General features: G+C 39.0%; 1 protein-coding gene across 1 annotated transcript; it reads right to left on the bottom strand.

Moving 5' to 3' along the window:
- Window positions 1-339: 339 nt before the first annotated feature.
- On the bottom strand, window positions 340-21,328 carry LOC149835027 (uncharacterized). The gene is made up of 2 exons (XM_090010373.1): window positions 20,952-21,328; window positions 340-561 (listed from the first exon to the last, which is right to left on the bottom strand). The coding sequence occupies exon 1, from the start codon at window positions 21,266-21,268 to the stop codon at window positions 20,999-21,001; it is 270 nt and encodes an 89-aa protein (XP_089866499.1). The 5' UTR covers window positions 21,269-21,328; the 3' UTR covers window positions 340-561; window positions 20,952-20,998.
- Between the last annotated feature and the right edge of the window lie 1,092 nt (window positions 21,329-22,420).

Below are 22,420 nucleotides of genomic sequence, written 5' to 3'. Positions count from 1 at the left end.
TCTGACCATCCAATTCAAAATGCTTGATTTTATAAGAATGGACCTTTGGATCGTCCCATTCTGACAAGTGGGTAGGTTTTCATAGCGTTTGAAAATCAACGGTCTAAAATATTCATAAATATTAAGCTTAAAAATTCACATTTTCTCATCGACGGTCTAGCAAATCAACTGTGCCAAACACATCTATGGGGTTAGATTTTTGAAGAACACTTCGAGAACCCCACATTCACTCACGATTTGGCACCTACTCCACTCATAATTTACTGTCTAAACACCATATGATCCCTTCTCAATGGTTATACCTGTAAGAAAGCGACAACATGCTACTCAGTTAAGTATGTGCATGCAGTGGTCTATACTCTACAGTCAATAGACAAACATGAAATAACTACAAACATGCATAGATCTCGAACACACAAGTTCGAACAGTCGCAAGCATTTTAACAATTGAGTTTCATGGTCCAAAGTCAGCAGATTGCACCCAGGAAAAATCAGAACCAACCAACAACATTTTATGGATCCATCGAGGTGTTTTTATTGCATGGAGTATCTGCAGCTTCCCTGCATAAATGAAGTCACGAGAAGCTTTAATCAATCATTAGAAGGGAAAACAATGTAAAACATGACAAACGAATAAGTTCAGCAATTTGCACTGTCTATGCACAAACCAGAGATGATCATTACACGCTCCAAAAGATTATTCTTTCATTTTTCTTATAAACCAAGAGATCACTGATATTTGGAAATCAAACATGAGCCTATGCCACATAGACATATCCATGCCTGATGAGCATACTGTTGGTCATGACCTCAACGGATCCTTAACCGGTTCAGTGGAAGCTTCTTCACGCATAGAAGCATACATAAGGGATGGCAGTGGACCGGGGGGAAACGAGCCCCCACCCCCGCCTCGGGGATGGAGGCAGGGATGAAGGTTAAAAGCAAAAACTCGTGCAGGGATGGAGGCGAGGATGAACTTACGCTTTCCCCCACCCCGTCCAGTCCTGTCCCGGATCTCAGTTAGTAAAATAACTAAAATGCCTTTAGGGATGGCAGTGGACCGGGAGAAACAGGTCCTCGCCCCGCCCCACCCTGTCTCACCCCGTTTGGACAGGGGATGGAGGACATGAAACAGGGATGGAGGCGGGGATGGAGGGCAGAAATTTGAGACTGGGTCATCCCTAAGCACAAACCAATCACATGGACTGATGTGTATAAGGGTGGTACAACAAGAATATTGGTGAGCACCATGGCTATGTTTGGAATTGAGAAAAAAGTAGGAAAGAAAAAAATATAACCTTTCCAAATGTTCCAAATGAGAGAAAAATTTTCTAAAAAGTAAGATTTTTTATAGGAAAAATTTCTCCAAGTGGGGGATGAAAAAAAAATCCCTATCAAAAATTCTTTTGCATTAGGGCATGTTTGAAAGAAAGAAAAACTCTCATAGAAAAAAAAATTGCCTATGAGAAGTTTTGGTATGAGATTTTTTCTAAATGAAAAATTTCACTTCTTTGTGTAGCATGAGAAAATAAAAGAGAAAACGTTAGAAAAATAAAGGAAAGAAGAAGAGGAATTGGCGGTGGTTATTTTCTTTGCTGTCTTCACTTTTATTGGGTTCAACGAAGAACCACCAGCTGTCTCTTCTAGAAGATCGCCATCTCCTATGCCCGCTAAGGCTACGCCATCTTTGGCACCGACATCCTCGGCCACGACCGCTTCGATGACCTCCACGCTACCTCGATGACCTCCCCAAGTTCGCCTCCTCCCTATTTTTCCAATCCATTCGCAACTCCCCCGCCTACCTCGGCCTCCCACGCTTCATCCTTGGCGAGTCCATGGGCGGCGTCACCACCATGCTCATGTACCTACAAGACCCCGATGGGTGGTCCAGCCTCATCTTCTCTACCCCTCTTTTCGTTATGCCTGAAGATATGAAGCCTCCAAGCTCCACCTCTTTCTCTTCGCCTCCAACCCCCAACAATGGTGACAATGGTGGTGGTGAGATAGAAAGAGAGGACCCACAAAAATTCCCTGAAAATATTTCTCAACCATTCTTGGAGGAATGTTTCCTAAAAGTGTACTTTTTAGAAAAACTCTCAGAGAAAAATTTTCTCCTGTTTGAAAAGGTTGAAAAAACCGTACAAATTTTTCAATTTATATAACTTTTCCTACATCTTTCCCACTTTCAAATGTGCCCTTAGGGCAACTATTCACCCACAACATATCTCATTCCATGAGCTGCCACAAAAACATATCTCATTCCATGAGTTTCCTCCCACCCACCACCATTTTCAACTCTCTCTCTCTCTCTCTCTCTCTCTCTCTCTCTCTCTCTCTCTGATGCAGTGCAGGAACAGGAGGCCCAGACTCTACCGAACCTGGGATTGGCACCGCAGGTCCCATGTCCCACTGCAGTAGACGAACGGATGGATGTGGTGGATGCGACGTCGAGCACGATCTCGAGACAAAGGGAAGCACCCTTGCGTAAGTACTCGAGGCAGGTGAAGGTTTGAGAGAGGCGAGCCTAACTATGGATGGTGAGACATATCGTTTGGATCGTTTGTACCGAATTTTGGATTCATAACCGAGAATTTACCTATTTATAGTGAATAGGGCTACATGGGATGGACAGTTGATGGAGAACAAATCCTTTATCATTTTGTTATTTTTTTCCTTAAGCGAAATTCAATTTCCCTTTCAGTTTTATCGTTTCAATATTCAATTGCAATCTTCTATGTTTCTTCTTTGCCTGTGTCTTGCCGTTGCATCAAAGTGGTATCAGAGTTATAGCCCTGCTCTTCTTGTTCGTTGTCATGGCACAGGAAGCAAGGGATGATCATGCGAGCGAAAAGGAACGAGAAAGACCAGAAACAAGCAGCGATGATCACATGATGCGTATGTTCGACATGATGACAAAAATCCAAGAAAACATGTTGCGCATGAGCAAGGACATGGCAGGTATGTCGAAACGATTGGATGGAATATATGACAGAATATCGAACCTTGAATCCTCGGTGGAAGCGCACGAGGCAACGATGCATAAAAAATAAACTGATTTGGGTGACACCCCCGATTCGAGTTTGGCAACCTTCAACCGTGCGGGATCTGTACCATTGCTGGATGTCGTCAGCTTCGCGGGTACGATGGTGGTCGACCCCCTCCAAGCAATGCCCAAATGGACCAGATCAGATGCGATGAGGGATCAACCAACCGAAGAGTTGTCCCTGATCGTGTATCCTGAACACGTCGGATTGGGCCTGCGTAGGGACGCCGGCCAACCTGTCCTTCCAAAACCGACAGTCTCCATGCCGATTGGTCAACCTCCATTTTCAACGCCGGATCCCACTGGTGGTGGCCGCCTATAGAAGGGGGCGACCGGCGATGGAACCTCCGTCGTCGACCTGAGTTTTCTGACAGGTCCCCAACAATCGGGAAGGGTCCCACTGACCAGAGATGGCCGATGGGAACTGCCCCTGATAGTGAGTTGAGCCCCTATCGCCATCGCGATAAGGGGCGACGGCGTCGACCTCCCCCCCTTCCTTGAACCCGCTCGGGCAGGGTTCCCTTCAGTGGATCAGCATGCAGGGGGACCCACACCCCTTTGGACTGACTCGGGTCCAATTGGACCCGAACTGGTCCATGGGGTTTTGGGGGCCAGAGTCGGACCCCAAGGACCAATTTTCGGGTCCCTGGGACCGGGTCCAGGCTTCAAGCATCTTTACTCAGCCAACCTAGTTGGAACTGACTTGGGACCCACCCTGAATCAGGTCCAACAAAGCATTTTGGTCTTAATGTGCGATCCGAGACCAACCCAAACCTAATTCAGACTTGGACAAAACCTCCATTTCATTTTGAGCCGGGTCAGAACTAGACCCATAATAATATGGATCGTGGATCGAGTTCAAGCTAAGCCTTTTTTCACCACAACTCGATCCAAGATCCAACATATCCAAATCTGGGTCCAACGATTGGTTTAGGCTCAGACCCGATCCAAATCCAATCGGGTTCAATTTCAAGTTACAATCAACACCAAACCCAAAACACCTACCCAAAGCCAAATCCAAATCAAATCTGAACCCCTTATCCTACCCAAATCCAAACCCCATATCCAATCCAAATACCTTATCCAAACCTAGCCCAACACCATTACCTATGCCCGAATCTTAACCCAAACCAAACCCATTATTTAGATCCAACCCATGACCCTATTACTCACCAAGTCCTCTCGCCTTTATTGGGACCACTGTTTCTACATGATCGTCGACAGCGCTTTCAGCCGGTTTCACCTCTTGTTAGGGACCCACTTAGAGCGCCTCCAACAGCACCAGTACAAGTACAACATGGGCAAGCGTGCCCTAAGCGTCTACCATAGGGCGATAGAGACCGACGCCCTCAGCCGCATGTCGATCGGGACAACGATAAAGAGGGTTTTCTTGATTTGGACGATGCCACGTTCTGGCATGAGTACCCTCCAGGGATTGTAGGTCGTCGTCAGCAGAGGGTACAAAATCACTCCACCACTTATGGAGTGAAGTTGGACCTTCTGGAGTTCATGGGTAGATTCGACGCAGAACAGTTCTTTGATTGAGCCTACACAGTATAGTTCTTCTTCGACTACCACTCAGTAGCTGAGCAACGACGTGTCTCCTTGGTGTCCACTCGACTGAGAGACCTAGCGCATATGTGGTGGGTCGAGTTGCAGAGGTCGAGGGAAAGACAGGGACAGGGGTGCATGCAGACCTAAGATGAGATGCAGAGACTAATGCAAGCCAAGTTTGTGCCTTCAGATCATGCTGAGAGAGCCTACAAGGAGTACCTGACTCTGTGTCAAGGGACTCGTACCGTGGCGGAATACACTGCAGAGTTCCACCGTCTATCCCTATGAGTGCAGATTGTGGAGTCTGCCTGACAATAGGTTACCAGGTATATTTCTGGCCTTCGCCCTGCTATTTCTGACGATTTTAGTTGTATCACAGTAGAGTCAATAGATCAGGCAAGCAATTATGCCATGAATGTGGAGGAGAAATTGAAAAGGAAACAAGAGTTCAAAGCTTCTAGGAGTGACCAGTCAGGTCAGCCTAAGTCAAGTTTTCCAACCAGGGGAGCAAGCTCCTCAAAGAGTGAAGACTCAAAGTTTTTCACCACAGCTAATTTCAACAAGTCTGACCATTCAAGGCTAGCCTACCGCACTCATTCCAAAACTAAGCCTGCTGAGTCCACCATTCTTTGTTTTAGGTGTCAAGAGTTAGGACATGTGGCCTCAAAGTGTCCTTCCATGACTAAAAGAACCCATTTAACTGAGCCTGCAACTAAGTCGGAGTCATCTAGTGAGAGTGGAAGTGAGTCACCTGTTGAGGGAGAGGACAAAGAGGTGGTCATAGAATTTGATGGTAACATAAAAAACCTGCAATCCATTCGCCATGTTTTGACTACCCCTGGCGAGTCAACTGCATCCAAGTGGTTGCGAAACAATATTTTTAGAACTAGGTGTAACTGTGAGAGGCATGTGTGTGATGTTATTGTTGATACTGGAGCTTGTGAAAATATGGTTTCCGAAAGTATTGTGTCAACCCTCAATTTAAAAACAGAAAAACTTGTTCATCCGTATAAGATAGCTTGGTTTAAAAAGGGCAATGAAGTCCCCATCACCCAATGTTATCTAGTCAATTTTTCAATGGGGGAGCATTACCAAGATAAGGTGTGGTGTGACATGGCTCCTATGAGTGCATGCCATATTTTTTTAAGACGCCCTTGACAATTTGATCGTAAGACTACTCATGATGGCTGTAAAAACACATACTCTTTTACATTCAAAGGACATAAAATAATCTTACTCCCTATAAAAGAAACAGGTTTCCCTACTATAGATAAGCCAGAGCGAGTCCCTAGACTTGCAGGCCTATCCTATAGAACTTTTTTAATCAATGTAGGGATGAGGGATATTGCTATGCCCTGGTGGCCAAACCTATTTTGAGTACGTCGTTGTTCATTCCTGCTGAGGTTGTCTCTCTTGTGGAAGAGTTTAAGGATATCATGCCTGAAGACCTTCCTGATGGATTACCCCAATGAGGGTGGTGCAACATGCGATAGATTTTATCCCTGGGTCAAGTCTGCCTAACTTGCCAGCTTATCGCATGAATTCGTCTGAGCATGCCGAATTGCTGAGACAAGTAGAGGAGTTGTTGCAAAAGGGGTTCATTCATGAGAGTGTTAGCCCTTGTGCAGTACCTGCCCTACTCACTCCCAAAAAGGATGGGTCCATGGGAATGTGTGTTGATAGTAGGGCCATCAATCGTATCACTGTTAAATATTGTTTTCCTATTCTCCGACTGGATGACATGTTTGACATGATGGCGAGTGTCTCGGTCTTTTCAAAAATTGATTTAAAAAGTGAGTACCACCAGATTCGTATTCGATAAGGGGATGAATGGAAAATGACATTCAAGACACATGATGGGTTGTATGAGTGGTTGGTTATGCCTTTTGGCTTGTCAAATGCCCCTAGTACCTTCATAAACATGATGACCCAAGTGCTACGCCCTTGTATAGGACAATTTGTAGTTGTGTACTTTGATGATATTTTGGTTTACAACTCTTATTTGTCTGACCATTTAGTGCATTTGCGTCAAGTCTTGGAAATCTTGAGAAGAGAAAAGCTTTTTATAAATGCCAAAAAATGTGACTTCTGTACTTCCAATGTGGTTTTCTTGGGCTTTATAGTTTCATCGATCGGTGTTAAAGCCGATCCTGCCAAAGTCCAGGCGATTGTTGATTGGCCAACCCCATGAACTATGGGAGAGACTCGTAGTTTTCATGGTTTGGCTACCTTCTATCATTGTTTCATTAAGAATTTCAGCACCGTTATGGCCCCTATCACGAAATGCCTTAAGGGAGCCAAATTCCAGTGGACCTCGGCGGCTGACAAGGCTTTCATCTTTATTAAGGAAAAAATGACTAGCACCTCTATCCTAGTACTTCGAGATCTTGACTTTTTTGAAGTGGAATGTGATGCCTCGAAAGTAGGGGTTGGTGTTGTCTTGAGTCAAAATCGTAAACCTATTGCCTTTTTTAGTAAAAATTTGACTCAGGCAAAGTGACAATATTCTACTTATGATGTCGTGGTACAAGCCCTTCATTACTAGAGACATTATCTCATTTATAAAGAATTTGTCTTGTACACGGATCATAAGGCACTAAAGTATTTAAACAGTCAAAAGAAGTTAAGTGTTAGACATGCTAAGTGGGTTAGTTTCTTGCAAGAGTACACTTTTACTATTCGTCATCAGTCTAGTACTCTCAACAAGGTAGCTGACGCCCTTAGTCGAAAAAACAGTCTTTTGATGACTATGTCGGTGCAAGTGATTGGTTTTGAACAATGTAAAGAGTTGTATAGGGCTGATCCTGATTTTCAGCAAGTCTGAAAAGAATGCCTCTCTTCCACAAGTGTATCAAATCCATAATTTTTGGTACATAATGGTTATATTTTTCATGGAAATAAGTTGTGTATTTCGACATTCTCTCTTAGATTACAGTTGATTTCAGAATTTCATGAAGAGGGATTAGCTAGGCATTTTGGACATGATAACATGTTTGCATTGTTGGATGAGCGCCATTTTTGGCCCAAAAATGCGTAAGGATGTCGCTAAATTTGTTCAGTGTTGTCATATGTGTCAAGTGTCTAAAGGTCATCGCTAGAATAGTGGGTTGTACACACCATTGCCTATCCCCGAGCTTCCCTAGGAGCATGTTTCTATGAAATTCATTGTTAGTCTTCCCAAAACCGTGTGTGGGTTTGACTCTATTTTAGTCGTGGTTGATCGGTTTTCCAAAATGGTGATTTTTGTCCTGTGCAAGCGTACCACAGATGTCTCTCTTGTAGCCTCTTATTATTTTAAGGATGTTGCATGTTTCCATGGCTTGCTGCATTCTATCACATCAGATCGTGATACACACTTCATGAGTTAATTTTGGAAATCATTATCAGCTTTATTGAAAACCAAGCTTCAATTCAGTAGTGCATGTCACCCACAAAAAAATGGTCAAACTGAAGTCGTGAATCGTACCTTAGGGAATTTTCTTTGGAGTTTTGTTGGAGAAAACGTCAAAACTTAGGACTTAGTATTGCCTCAAGCCGAGTTTGCATATAACAACTCTATTAACAGGTCTACAGGCAAAACCCCTTTTCAAGTCGTGTATGATCGTTCCCCAACACACGTGGTTGACCTTGCACCTGTGTCGAATGTTCTTGACCCAGCCCCTGATGCTTTTGACGTTGTTGAGTACATGCATAATATTCACCGATAGGTTTGGGCTAAACTGGTTGAGAGTTATGAGGCTTACAAGGCCTTTGTGGACCAGGGTTGTCGTGATGTCCAGTTTGAAGTTGGCCAATTAGTGTGGGTTGAATTCGTCCAGAGTGTTTCTTAGTGGGTACCTACGGTAAGTTGAGTCCCAACAAGCATGGTCCTTTTAAAATCCTTCAACGATTGGGTGCGAATGCATATTTGCTTGACTTGCCTGAGGATTGACACATCTCGCTTGTGTTCAATGTGTCTGATCTATATGCCTATTGTGGTGACAATAAGTCGTCAGAGGCAACTTCTTCCCAACCAAGAGAGAATGATGCAATGCAGGAATAGGAGGCCCGAACTCTACCGAACATGGGGTCGGCAACGCAGGTCCCATGTCCCACTGCAGTAGACGAACGGATGGATGTGGTGGATGCGACGTCGAGCACGATCTCGAGACAAAGGGAAGCACCCTTGCGTAAGTACTCAAGGCAGGCGAAGGTTTGAGAGAGGCGAGCCTAACCATGGATGGTGAGACGTATCATTTGGATCCTTTGTACCGGATTTTGGATTCGTAACCGAGAATTTACCTATTTATAGTGAATAGGGCTACGTGGGATGGACAGTTGATGGAGAACAAATCCTTTAGCATTCTGTTATTTCTTTCCTTAAGCGAAATTCAATTTCCCTTTCAGTTTTATCGTTTCAATATTCAATTGCAATCTTCTGCGTTTCTTCTTTACCTGCGTCTTGCCGTTGCATCTCTCTCTCTCTCTCTCTCTCTCTCTCTCTCTCTCTCTCTATATATATATATATATATATATATATATATATATATATATATATATATATATATATATCACACACCACCATTTTCAGCTCTCTTATATTTTTCTCACAATTTTCACTCCATTTTTCTAATGCTACTCAAACAAGTGAAAGTTTTTTAAAACTTCTTATGGGCATTTTTTTTCCTATAAGAATCTTCTTGCTTCCAAACGTGCCCTATAGGAAGATGGCCCGAAAGGAGATATATGTAATACAAAAACTTACAGTTTGCATGCCTTAACATATATATATATATATATATATATATATATATATATATATATATATATATATATAGAGAGAGAGAGAGAGAGAGAGTAAATCTAACCCAAAGCCATGACCCTGTCTTATTTTTATCCACATTGTCTTGGTGTAGCACCCACATTATATTGTCCACATCAGTGTTATAAAAAAACGCGCCTTGAGGCACAAAAGGCGTGCCTCACCTTGAGGCGCAGCCCTTCGTGCTTCAAGGCACAAGCCCGAGTCACAAAAAAAAAGTTTTACAACAAGATTTTTGAGACATGATCAACATGATTTTTGTAGGTTAATCTCATATATTTTCCAGTTATTTTAGTTATGTAATCAGTTTCTTAGTATATTACTATATTTTAACTTTTGTTGGTTAATCTCGTATATTTTTCAGTTATTTCAGTTATGTAATTAGTTTCTTGATATATTTTTACTTTTGTTGGTTAATCTCATATATTTTTCAGTTATGTAATCAGTTTTTTAGTTACTTTTATATGTTAATCTCATATTTTTTAGAATAATTTCATATATTTTAACTTTTGTAGGTTAATCTCATATATTTTCCAGTTATTTCAGTTATGTAATTAGTTTTTTAGTATATTTTAACTTTTGTTGGTTAATCTCATATATTTTCCAGTTATGTAATCAGTTTTTAGTTACTTTTATATGTTAATCTCATATTTTTAAGAATAATCTCATATATTTTAACTTTTGTAGGTTAATCTCATATGTTTTTCAGTTATTTCAGTTATGTAATCAGTTTCTTAATATATTTTAACTTTTTTTGGTTAATCTCATATATTTTTCAGTTATGTAATCAGTTTTTTAGTTACTTTTATATGTTAATCTCTTATTTTTTAGAATAATCTCATATATTTTAACTTTTGTTGGTTAATCTCATATATTTTTCAGTTATATAATCAGTATCTTAGTATATTTTCTTTTATTGGTTAATCTCATATATTTTTCAGTTATGTAATCTTTTTTTTTGTTACTTTTATATGTTAATTTTATATTTTTTAGAATAATCGCATATATTTTAACTTTTGTAGATTAATCTCATATATTTTCCAGTTATTTCAGTTATGTAATCCGTTTCTTAGTATATTTTAACTTTTTTTGATTAATCTCATATATTTTTCAGTTATGTAATCAATTTTTTAGTTACTTTTATATGTTAATCTCATATTTTTTAGAATAATCTCATATATTTTAACTTTTGTTGGTTAATCTCATATGGTTTTCAGTTATGTAATCGGTTTCTTAGTATATTTTATTTTTTGTTGGTTAATCTCATATATTTTCCAGTTATGTAATCATTTTTTTAGTTACTTTTATATGTTAATCTCATATTTTTGAGAATAATCTCATATATTTTAACTTTTGTAGGTTAATCTTATATATTTTGCAGTTATTTCAGTTATGTAATCAGTTTCTTAGTATATTTTAACTTTTTTTTGTTAATCTCATATATTTTCCAGTTATGTAATCAGTTTTTAGTTACTTTTATATGTTAATCTCATATTTTTTAGTACTTATTTGAGATTTTCTATTTCTTATCGGTTGTTATTTCATCAATAAAGCATTTCTTTATTTATTTGTATTTTTAGATGTTTTTTTATAATTTTTTTAAAGTTTTCAAAAAAAATATTTGAGGCTTACGCTTTATGCCGAGGCTTACGCCTCTCGCCTCAGTTTTTGGTGGAGAGCCTCACTAAGCCTCAACGCTTTTCACAACACTGGTCCACATTTATGCACTATATGCACGAACTTGTTTAATGGTTTTGACCAGCAGTACCTATACCAAATTTAAAGCTCAAATGAAAGAAGTGTGTACCTATACCACATTTATGCACTATATACGGTTTATGTGAGTCACAGATCATGCTTATTATTGTTAAATCCTTAGCAGAGAATGAGTCATCAGAACCAGGACTTCTGTAGTGGTTAAACCTCCAAAGGAATCAAGCCCTGATTTGGGAATGGATGATGGCCAAAGCAGCAGCTCAGATTTGGCGGCAGAAGACTTGGAGGATATAGATATTGAAGACGGAAGGATCAGATTTTTCAATGATGTTGGTGTAACTAAAGATAAATCAAGTGATGTTCTAAGAAACTGAAGAATGTGGAAGAATCATCCAACTGAATTTCAGCGAATCAAAAGATCCATTTTGGTGGATTTGTTGGCCACAATCCATCTCACCAAGTTTGATGCAGCCAATTGTCATGTATAGGTGTGAATAGAAGGTGACCAGGGATCATCAGATAGTAAAAGCTTCAATCTGCACAAATCATCAAGGTAATAAAAGGTTTTCATCAAGAGTGGAGTGGAAAAGAGCGAGATAAAAGATCAGGGATCATGTTAAGGGATTCCTCATAGAAGAGACCTGTTGACATTAAAAAATCGTTTCCCATTGATGGCATCTGTTCTTGTCCCAACATAGCTAGAATTGGAACTTGTTTATTCACATATAGGCCAGGTTTTCTGTAAGCATCAGCTTTTTGCTCTTTGAAAACTAATGCCCTCTATGTTGATTTCACAAACTTTTAAAATTCACAAGCACGATGAGTCAGTCCACCCACCTTTCCAGCCGAAAGTGTAGCACCAACTTGCACTCACAGCCTGTTTTGTGGTATGTGCTATTTGAATTTTACATTCATAAGAAAACAAAAGTGATCTTTTTTCTAAACGTATACTTATGCTTATAAAACAAGCATATGTGAGACTATACAACTTAGTTTTCTAGAAATAGGCACGGTTCCATAGTTCTAAATTTCTAATTGTATCCACAATGATATGCTCATGTTAATGTTGAAAAATTCAAATTCAGCCTGATGACTGAATTGCTTAATGGATCATGATGCTTAACATAGATTTGATGAAGTTCAAGCCATGCATTTTGCGATTGGCACAGTTTAAATTACCTGTTATTTGGATACGAAGTCAACTCTGGAACCATGTATTTTTTAATTAGATGACAGAACTAGCTAAATTTTCTACGGTTTATGTGAACACTTGGTTCTACTTTTACTCATGCATAAGAATGCATGCACCACATACTTCTGATGATGCAATTGCAAACCATAACATGATTTGGGATTAGTAACATGGTATCAAATTCTAGACTGCAAATGTTGATATACCTGCATCTCCATTTACCTGTAGAAGGCTCATGGCTCACCTTAGGCTCAAATTTAACCTGTCAACTAGCAGTGTGTAGATGTATGCCGTTTCTATCATGCATATTTCATACTAGTTTGATGTTTTTCCTATAATTAAAAAGAAAAGCTTATGAAATATTACTATCTGCACATTTTTCAGATCTGATGTATATGCAGAAAGTCATAAACGAATTGATACCCTGTGAGTTATCAGGGTCACAGATAGATGCCACATGCATTTAATCTACGGACTTCCTAGACTTTTTTTTCCCCAAGAGAACACACTCGCAAGAGTAAGGTGGGAAGACCTCTTTCAGTTCTTTCAATTCAATCCAGAACTTGGACCAAAGAAAATAATCTCATGTCAGGGCTGAAGCTGGATGATGAAGATGCAAGGTCTCAGGTAAGGTAATCAAATTTCTACAACAAACATGAAGAATGACATCTGATGACAATTAAGCACCTAAAACCCAAAGTGTAGCGAACATTGACAAATATCAGTGCACTAACAAGCCCACAGATCATACAGAAGTACATTCTCATATCATATTGCTAGCGTGCCATTAAGGAACATATTATTGGCCATACTGCTGAAATTGATTCAAGCCTGTGTTTTCATTGCATATGAGCCTACCACTTAACTAAGCACAAACATGGTCTCACCCCCAATCACAATCCACCTCAAGTCAAAGCCATTCCAATCTGCTCTACCTCTAAAGTTGCATGATTCCAAACAAGTCTAGTCCTTATATAAAAAAGAAATGCATCCTGAACTCCAAATCCAGCATTCTGAGCCTAGCTACATGAACATGGTAGTCAAAGAATAGATTGTTGTGAACTCATATAATACACTACATATAATTGATGAGATACCTGTCATACTGTAATACACACCTCAATATGAAGCATGAAGCACAAAGCACACAATAGGCGTGTGTTTTGCTTGAATTTGGAAACAATTTTTTATTAAGCTTACTACTAAAAAATAAGCTTTCAGTTGTTCCACATGGTACTTTCTTTACTTTTAGGGTATACAAAGAAAATCTGCTAAATGCTATTCTATGTAATGGACCCACTTTAGGGATGTGCACAGGAAGCTGCCATATGCATCTCACCTCAAGACCCCTAGTTATTTTTCTCAAACAATATACATAAAACTTGGTCTTTCAGAATATAATACAATGGACAGAACTGTAAAATTGTCTATGAAAAGACAATACACATACGAGCACAAAAAATATGGAAAAGATGTGCACGAAGGCACTCTCACAACACTTGAACAAATACGCAAAAGCGTAAAAACAATAAACATGCACAATGGCATGTATTTTATAGAAGGAACCGAATACTTGAGACTCTCAAGCTTAGGAAAAACAAGAAGGGATCACCCCTATTTATACAAGAAGAAGAGGGTGCAAAGGGGCTCCCAAAGGAGTCGTTGGGGAGCCCCCAACAGTCACTTTTGTGACCGTTGGGGACCCCCCAACGACTCTATTGGGGGATCCCCAATGCACCTTTTGTGAAAAAGGTGAAAAGAAATAAAAAATGAAAAACAAAAAAGATAAAAAATAAAAGGAAAAGATACAACATATTCCTATTGGAATATGCGCAAAAAGGAAATTTACAATAATACCCTTATTGGGTGAACAAAAAGAAAATAATATATAAATATATATACTTATATATATAGAGATACATATACATATAAATATTATATGTATATGTATCTCTAAGTATATAAGTATATATATTTATATTTACATCAACGATTTTAGGAGGAGATACATTTTAACACCCCCCCTCAAACTTACGGTGTGATAACCGCAAGTTTGCCAAGGAGGAAATGAAATCTGGGCGAACATAGAGCTTTGGTGAAGAAGTCAGCAAGCTGATACTCAGACGTTACGTATGGTAGATCAATGACCTTCTTCAAGTATTCTTCTCTGACATAATGACAGTCCATCTCTATATGCTTTGTTCGCTCGTGAAAGGTGTGATTCTTGGCAATATAAATTGCACTTTTATTGTCACAGCACAACTTTGTTGGTTCTCTGATAAACACTCTCATATCTTCCAAAAGACTTCGAATCCATACAATTTCCATGGTGGTAGATTCCATGGCTCTATATTCGGCTTCAGTGGATGACAGGAAGACCTTTTGTTGTTTTTTGCATCGCCATGAGATCAAGGACTCACCTAAGAAAACACAAAAACCAGTGGTGGAGTGACGGTTACTAGGGTCACCTCCCCAATCTGAGTCAGTATAAGCAAGCAATTTCAATTCAGAGGAAGAGGATAGAAATACTCTCTTATTTACCGTTCCCTTCAAATATCTGATGATGCGGAGCACAGCACTCATATGAATGGTTGTAGGAGCATGCTGAAACTGACTCGCGATGTGTATAGCATGTGACAAGTCGGGTCGAGTAATGCTAAGATACATTAAAGACCCTACCAACTGCCTGTAAGGAGTAGGATCGGTTAGAGGAACACCGTCGTCAATCTTCATTTTTGCTCCCACAACTTCAGGAGTTTCGCATACTTTGTCATCAGAAATACCTGACCTGTCAATAATCTCGCAGGCAAGTTTAGATTGAGATAGAAAATAACCACGTTGCGAATAGGCAACCTCAATTCCAAGAAAATATGTCAGAAAACCTAAGTTGACATCTCAAATTTTGAAGTCAAGACGGACTTAATACCCTTGACTCCTTGAACATCATCACCTGTTATTAACATGTCATCAACGTAAAGTAATAAAATTACAATCCCTGCATTAGATTTTCTAGTAAACAAAGCAGTGTCAGTATAACACGATGAAAAACCATTTTCCAACATTACACTGGTAAATCTATCATACCAGGCTTTGGGGGCCTGCTTTAAGCCATAGAGAGTCTTACGAAGACGAAGAACTTTATCCTTAGGAATTATCATGCCTGGTGGGGCATCCATATATACTTCTTCGTTAAGATCACCATTTAAAAAAGCATTTTTAACATCCATTTGAAAAATGTTCCAATTTTTAATAGATGCAATAGTAATAAGACACCTAACGGTAACCATCCGAGCTACAGGGGCAAAAGTTTCTTCGTAATCAATTCCATACTCTTGCCCATACCCTTTAGCAACTAAGCGAGCTTTATACCTTTCTAAAGAACCATCACTCTTAGTTTTAACTTTAAAGACCCATCGATAGCCTATAGTTTTCTTTCCTATAGGTAGAGTTTGAAAATCCCAAGTTCCTGCCCTTTTAAGAGCATTAAGTTCACTTTGCATGGCTTCTTGCCATTCTATACATTTTTTAGCTTCTGCAAAATTTCTTGGTTCGAAATAAGAGTGAATAGCACTAAGACAAGCCCTATATCGGGGTGAAAAAGAATCAAACGATACAAAGCGAGTTGGAGGTCTTCTATTTCTTTCAGATCTTCTATGGTCAAGAGGAGTGGAAAGCTCACTATATTGATCAATAGCACTTCTAAAGGTGTCTTGGTTTCTACGAGAGTAGGTAATAGGCTCACTTGGAACTCTACTTTCTGGATCATTATGTTCACCAATATCTTCATCATTTTCCTCATCATGGTTTAATGATACATCATCATCACTGGATATGTCATCATTACTAGATAACAAGTCGAATAAGGAGTAATCAAAATTTTCTTGTTGAGAAACATTTTTTTCAAAACCACTCTCATTTTCTAAAAAGGTTACATTTCTAGAGACATATAGCTTATCCTCTCGAAGATCGTAACAACGAAACCCTTTTTGAGTTTCGGAATAACCAAGAAAAGCACAAGGGATAGCCTTGGGTGAAAGCTTGTCATTCTTCTCCGTAAGTATGAAACACTTACATCCGAAAACCCTTAACCTATTATAATCAGGTTCAAGCTTATGTAATATCTCAAAAGGAGATATTTTACCTAATAACCTAGATGGTAGACGATTTATTAAATAAACAGAAGCAAGGGCTGCTTCGGCCCAAAAGTTTTTAGGAATATGTTGAGATATAAGAAGAGTCCTAGTAGTCTCAATAATGTGCCTATGTTTTCTTTCAGCCAACCCATTCTGTTGAGGTGTTTTAGGACAAGACCTTTGGTGAATAATACCGTGATCCTCAAGATATACCTTAAATTGATTGGAGAGATATTCTCCCCAGAGTCACTTCTAAAAATCTTTATGTTGCTATTGAATAGATTCTTAATCATTGAGTGAAAATTTTTAAAACATGAAAACACTTCATGTTTAAACTTAAGAAAATATATCCACGAGTAACGGGAAAAGTCATCCACAAATATTACATAATAAGAAAAACCTCCTTTTGAAACAACAGGTGCGGGTCCCCAAACATCTGAGTGAACAATTTCGAAAGTTTTGGAAGAGAACATAGTTCTTTGCTCAAAAGGTAAGCTGCGCATTTTTCCGAGAATGCAGTCATTACAAGAAAAAGAGCTTTTACATAGGTCTTTTGCAAAATGTAAATATGATAACTTGGTGATATTAGGATGACCAAGTCTTTTGTGCCATACATTTATAGCCTTATGTCAGGCAACATTACACAAAACTTTTGGAACTTGAAGAGATTCCATATAGTATAGATCTCCTCTTCTAAAGCCTTCCCCAATCAATTTCCCGGACTGGCGATCCTGTATTAAGCATTTGTCACAAGAAAATTTAATATCACAGCCATGGTCCGTGAGTTGAGAAACAGAGAGGAGGTTTAAGTTAAGTTTAGGTATAAATCTGATTTTTGGAATAGAAAACTCTTGAGTTTCAAAATTACCTATTCCTTTAATTTCAAGGGAGGTTCCATCAGCAGTGGAGACATAAGATGGAGAACGGTTTTTCAAATAATCGGAAAGTGACAAAAAGTTGGGGGACATATGAAAAGATGCACCAGAGTCCAAAAGCCAAGAGATTTTACCTGGAGGAGAAGAAGTGGATACGGCCGCACCGGAGGTAGATCCCTTGAGGAGAGGTTGAAGGGCTTCCACTATTTGATTTATAGAAAGAGTCCCACTTGAAGATGCCTCATCCTTCTGTGGTACACCAGTGGTAGCCATAGCTAGAAGTCTCTTCCATTTAGGACATACGGGTTTGATGTGTCCCGGTTCTTTACAAAAATGACAAATAGTTTTGCTATAGTCCCTTCTTCCTCTTTGACCACCATTTTCACCTTGATTTTGGAATTTAAAATGAGGGGGACGATAGGTTTTTACATTGTTTCCGGGTCTTGATACGGCATTGACCTCACTATGTTCTTCAATATTACAAGGGACCGCAAGGACATTTGGTCCTTGTTTACATAAATTCATACGAGTCTCTTCACCACTTAACTTGGTGAGAACATCTTCAAGAGAAGGGGGAGTGAAAGAGGAGAGAAGAGATGACCTTATTTGCTCAAATTCGGGTCTTAGCCCATTTAAGAAATTGAAGAACCGATCTTCTTCAAGTTGCTTATGACGGAGCTCAATTGCCTCTCCACTCCATTTTGGTTCAAGCATTGCAAGCTCATCCCAAATAGAGGAAAGATCGGCAAAGTATTCCCTAATCGTCATTTCACCTTGGGAGAGAGAGATAGCCTTCTTCTGAAGGTAATACTTATGAGAGAGATCCCTTGAGGTGTACATTTTTTCAAGATAATGCCAAGCTTCCGATGCCTTTTTGAATTTAATAATGTTGGCATTAATCTTGGTTTCTACGGATGAGAAAAACCATGAGAGAATCTTGAAATTCTTCATTTCTCATTCATCGTGTTTCTTGGAGTATTCTTCAAGAGCTTTGGTTCTTTCTTCTCCCTCAAGAATCTTGATTTCGCCTTCTTTTACTATGGTAATCTTGGGTTCCGGTTCCGGAATTGTGCCAAGAACATATCCCCATAGGCCTTTCCCTTTTATATGAGCCTCCATATTTCCGGCCCAAACATGATAGTTGGACCCATTTAATTTGAAACCAAGAGCAAAATGGGACTCTTTTTCGCCCATTAGAGAGAAGAGAGATAGAGAAAAAAGCGTACCAACACAATATTTCCAACACCAATTTTGCACAAGATTCTTCTAAAATATTTGAGAAGAAAGATCCACCACTTCAATCTTCAAGGATCGGAAGGCACATTTTTCGAGGCACTCGAAAAAAGGAGAATCCCACGATCTTCAATAATCAACCTTGCTCTGATACCATGTAAAATTGTCTATGAAAAGATAATACACATACGAGCACAAAAAATATGGAAAAGATGTGCACGAAGGCACTCTCACAACACTTGAACAAATACGCAAAAGCGTAAAAACAATAAACATGCACAATGGCATGTATTTTATAGAAGGAACCGAATGCTTGAGACTCTCAAGCTTAGGAAAAACAAGAGGGGATCACCCCTATTTATACAAGAAGAAGAGGGTGCAAAGGGGCTCCCAAAGGAGTCGTTGGGGAGCCCCCAACGGTCACTTTTGTGACCGTTGGGGACCCCCCAACGACTCTATTGGGGGATCCCCAATGCACCTTTTGTGAAAAAGGTGAAAAGAAATAAAAAATGAAAAACAAAAAAGATAAAAAATAAAAGGAAAAGATACAACATATTCCTATTGGAATATGCGCAAAAAGGAAATTTACAATAATACCCTTATTGGGTGAACAAAAAGAAAATAATATATAAATATATATACTTATATATATAGAGATACATATACATATAAATATTATATGTATATGTATCTCTAAGTATATAAGTATATATATTTATATTTACATCAACGATTTTAGGAGGAGATACATTTTAACAAGAACTAGGTACAATCTGCAAGATTTTTCTGAAAATACACAAGCTGGGATATTGCCATCTAGACCAAAATGTGATAATCTGGTCTTATTTCACACTTCTGAATAAGTTGGTGGATCCCAACACCCCTAGAGCAAAACTTATGGTGTGAATAGACCATAGCAAGCATGTGAATTGGATGGAACAGGAATACTTTCAGCATGATTGATAGTCCATGAAGTCCTCTAATTGAAAAGCAAAAGAAAATGATAAACTGGATAGTTTAGCAAATTCTATTCCTAAAAGAAGATGATGTATATGATCATGGCCAAAAGGTTTAGTGATAGTTCCGGTGGTTATTGTGTTTGATGATGTCCCTAAGACTGAAGATGAATGACTTTTTTATTTCTAAGAACCCTTGAGGTACACCTAGAAGCAGATGTTCCAATTGAATATTAATCAGGCCTTGAAGCCCTGAATATGCGTTTGGTTTAACAGCTTAGTCCATGCATAGTTTAACTTGTGGCAATGCTCTTGCTGAGTTTTGCATAATAATGCAAGAAGTTCAACACAAGTTTTGATAATCCTATTGTCTCTAACTCTAACAATCAGATTGTAATTAAATTGCTCTTTGAAAATTATTCATTTGTCAGTTTTACGCAGTATCTCATTTGATGAAACCTCAGCATGTAAGGTTGTGTATAGTTCCTTATTTCCAATACATTTCAGTTGGGAGGTTCTTAAGATGCAACATTCCATTAAAAATTAGAACTTATATAGCGTTTTCCTCTGAAGGAATTGAAAATCCCGTTCCATGGCATTGAGAAGTACCGTCTCATGAATCAAATAAAATATGGAATCTGTATCTTACAAAGACAATGAGGAAAGGACATTCTTCTTAGCCAATAGCCGCAAATGTCATTTCCTCATATCTCAGAGAATATGGATTCCACGAGCCGGGACAACTTTTCACTTCTCCACAAACCAAACACACAATCTTCGCATTACCGTGGTTACACTTTTCTCAAACGGCTTCCTTGGAACATTTCAAGGCACAAATCTTCCATAAAAACGAAAACCCTAGAAATCACACACCTGCATGACCCGCTGTACCGTCCACAAAAACCATCTGACTAAATTGGGTACAAGAAACACTTGAACAAAATCCCAAGAATCCCCACCATAAAACAATTGTTTCCCTCACCCACGAGATTGCGTTCACTAATCAGTCGATCTATCCATCACCCATAAGCTGAAATTCAATGGGCGTTTGCGATGTACCCACTTATTGATAAAAGTGGGATAATCACAACTTTTCCTTGATTTTTGGATGAATGCGTGCACCCGATCACAAGATATAGATTACCAACCAAGAAAGCACTTCATTATCATGACATGATCATCATCGTTAACCCTTAACCCAACTACATGGGATTGGCTTTATGGGTCTTGGTTCCCAATTCCTTTCCGCCTAAAGGTACAACTTGCGTCACCTTACAATCATTCATTATCACCTATCGCTGCCTCCCTCCAACTCCAAGCCTTCGCTTGTCTTCCTCTTTTCCTAAATTCCATCTATTAGAGCGTCGTGTCAACCTACTTTCTTATTGGTGATATACCCAACAAAAGAACAAACAAATAGGCACCCAAAAGACAAAGATAATCGCTACCTCGATGCGATGCAACGACACGCGATGCGTGAATAGGGGGGATGCAGCTACTTGGTGGTGGGGGGAATTTCTTGGTAGTGGAGGAGGTCGTCGTAGGGATCGCGGCGGCCGGGGGCGTTGCTGATCTGGGCGTCGCGGGCGAGCTGGGCGTTGTGGCGCTCGAACGTCCAGAAGCCGTAGGGCCGAATGGGCAGCGCCCACATCTCCTTGGTCTTCTCGCACCTCGCCTTCACCGCGTAGATGTGCTCCCTGTTCTTCATGTCCCTCTCCTCCGGGTCCTCCATTATCCGCCGGATCAGGTTCTCCGCGAACTCCATCACGAACGCCAACCTCTCCCCCTCTCTCTCTTGGTAGGTGCCTGACGCTTGTTTTGTGTCTACCGAGCTTTGGAAAAAATCTTTTTCTAAAATCTGATCGTACATCATGTTATGCTTAAAAAAATATTTTTTTCTCAAAACAATATAATCCAAGTGTAATTTCTTAGTAAATCGATCAGGAGTAAGACTTTTAAAAAACAACCTGAAAACCTCCATCCAAGTTCGATAAGCACGACGTAGGCCAAAAAAAGGGTCAGAGACCTATTTTTTTCTTTTATATATATATATATATATATATATATATATATATATATATATATATATATATATATATATATATATGAGTAATGCGTACAGCCTATAACCCTTTTTTTTTCAGCAGACTCTTACCAGTTAGGAGCCCCCGTTGGTGCCTAGAACACTTATCTAAATGGGCCTAACCCCTTAAAAAAATATCCTTAATGCATTTTTGCTTAATCAAACTCAATAAATGATGTACGATTATGTAATCACTAAAAAACATACTTTAAATTGAATTAATTTAACAAGAATTCATTATTTTTAGTTAATCCAATTTTTGGTGTAATATAGGTAATTGATTTTTTGGTTGAATGAACAACACATCTTTAAAACCAACGGGGGCTCAGCTTGTCTATTAGGAGCAGCTAGTACATGTCACCTTGTGTTGGGACGCTGTGGGTTCAAAACCCAATGGTATAGTTGTATAACAGGTAGGGGTCTGCCCAACCCAACTTGCTTTTAAAAAAAAATACATCTTTAAAGATGAAAAATATTTAAACTGATATATGATTTCTAATAATTATAAAGATCACATATATTATAAGTTTAGATTAAACAAAAAATACATGCAAGTATGTTTGAATGATTTACAAACAGGCCCCAACTTTTTCTGTCGAAAAAAAAGTTTAGAGCAAATAAATGGTTTAGAAGATACCTATGTCACATGGGTGCGGGTGCGGGTGCGGGTGCGGGTGCGACACGGGTGCGGCGCAATTTTAAAAATTTTGGACACGGGGACTCGGCTATATATATATATATATATATATATATATATATATATATATATATATATATATATATCCAGTGTGTGCATATGTCTATATAAATTTTGGACTCGGCTCGTGACTCTTC

Source organism: Nuphar pumila, chromosome 6 (genome assembly GCF_984573655.1).
Source record: "Nuphar pumila chromosome 6, dmNupPumi1.hap1.1, whole genome shotgun sequence".
Lineage (NCBI taxonomy): Eukaryota > Viridiplantae > Streptophyta > Magnoliopsida > Nymphaeales > Nymphaeaceae > Nuphar > Nuphar pumila.
The sequence above is the reverse complement of the archived record's forward strand: the minus strand, read 5'-3'. Positions and strand labels throughout refer to the sequence as shown.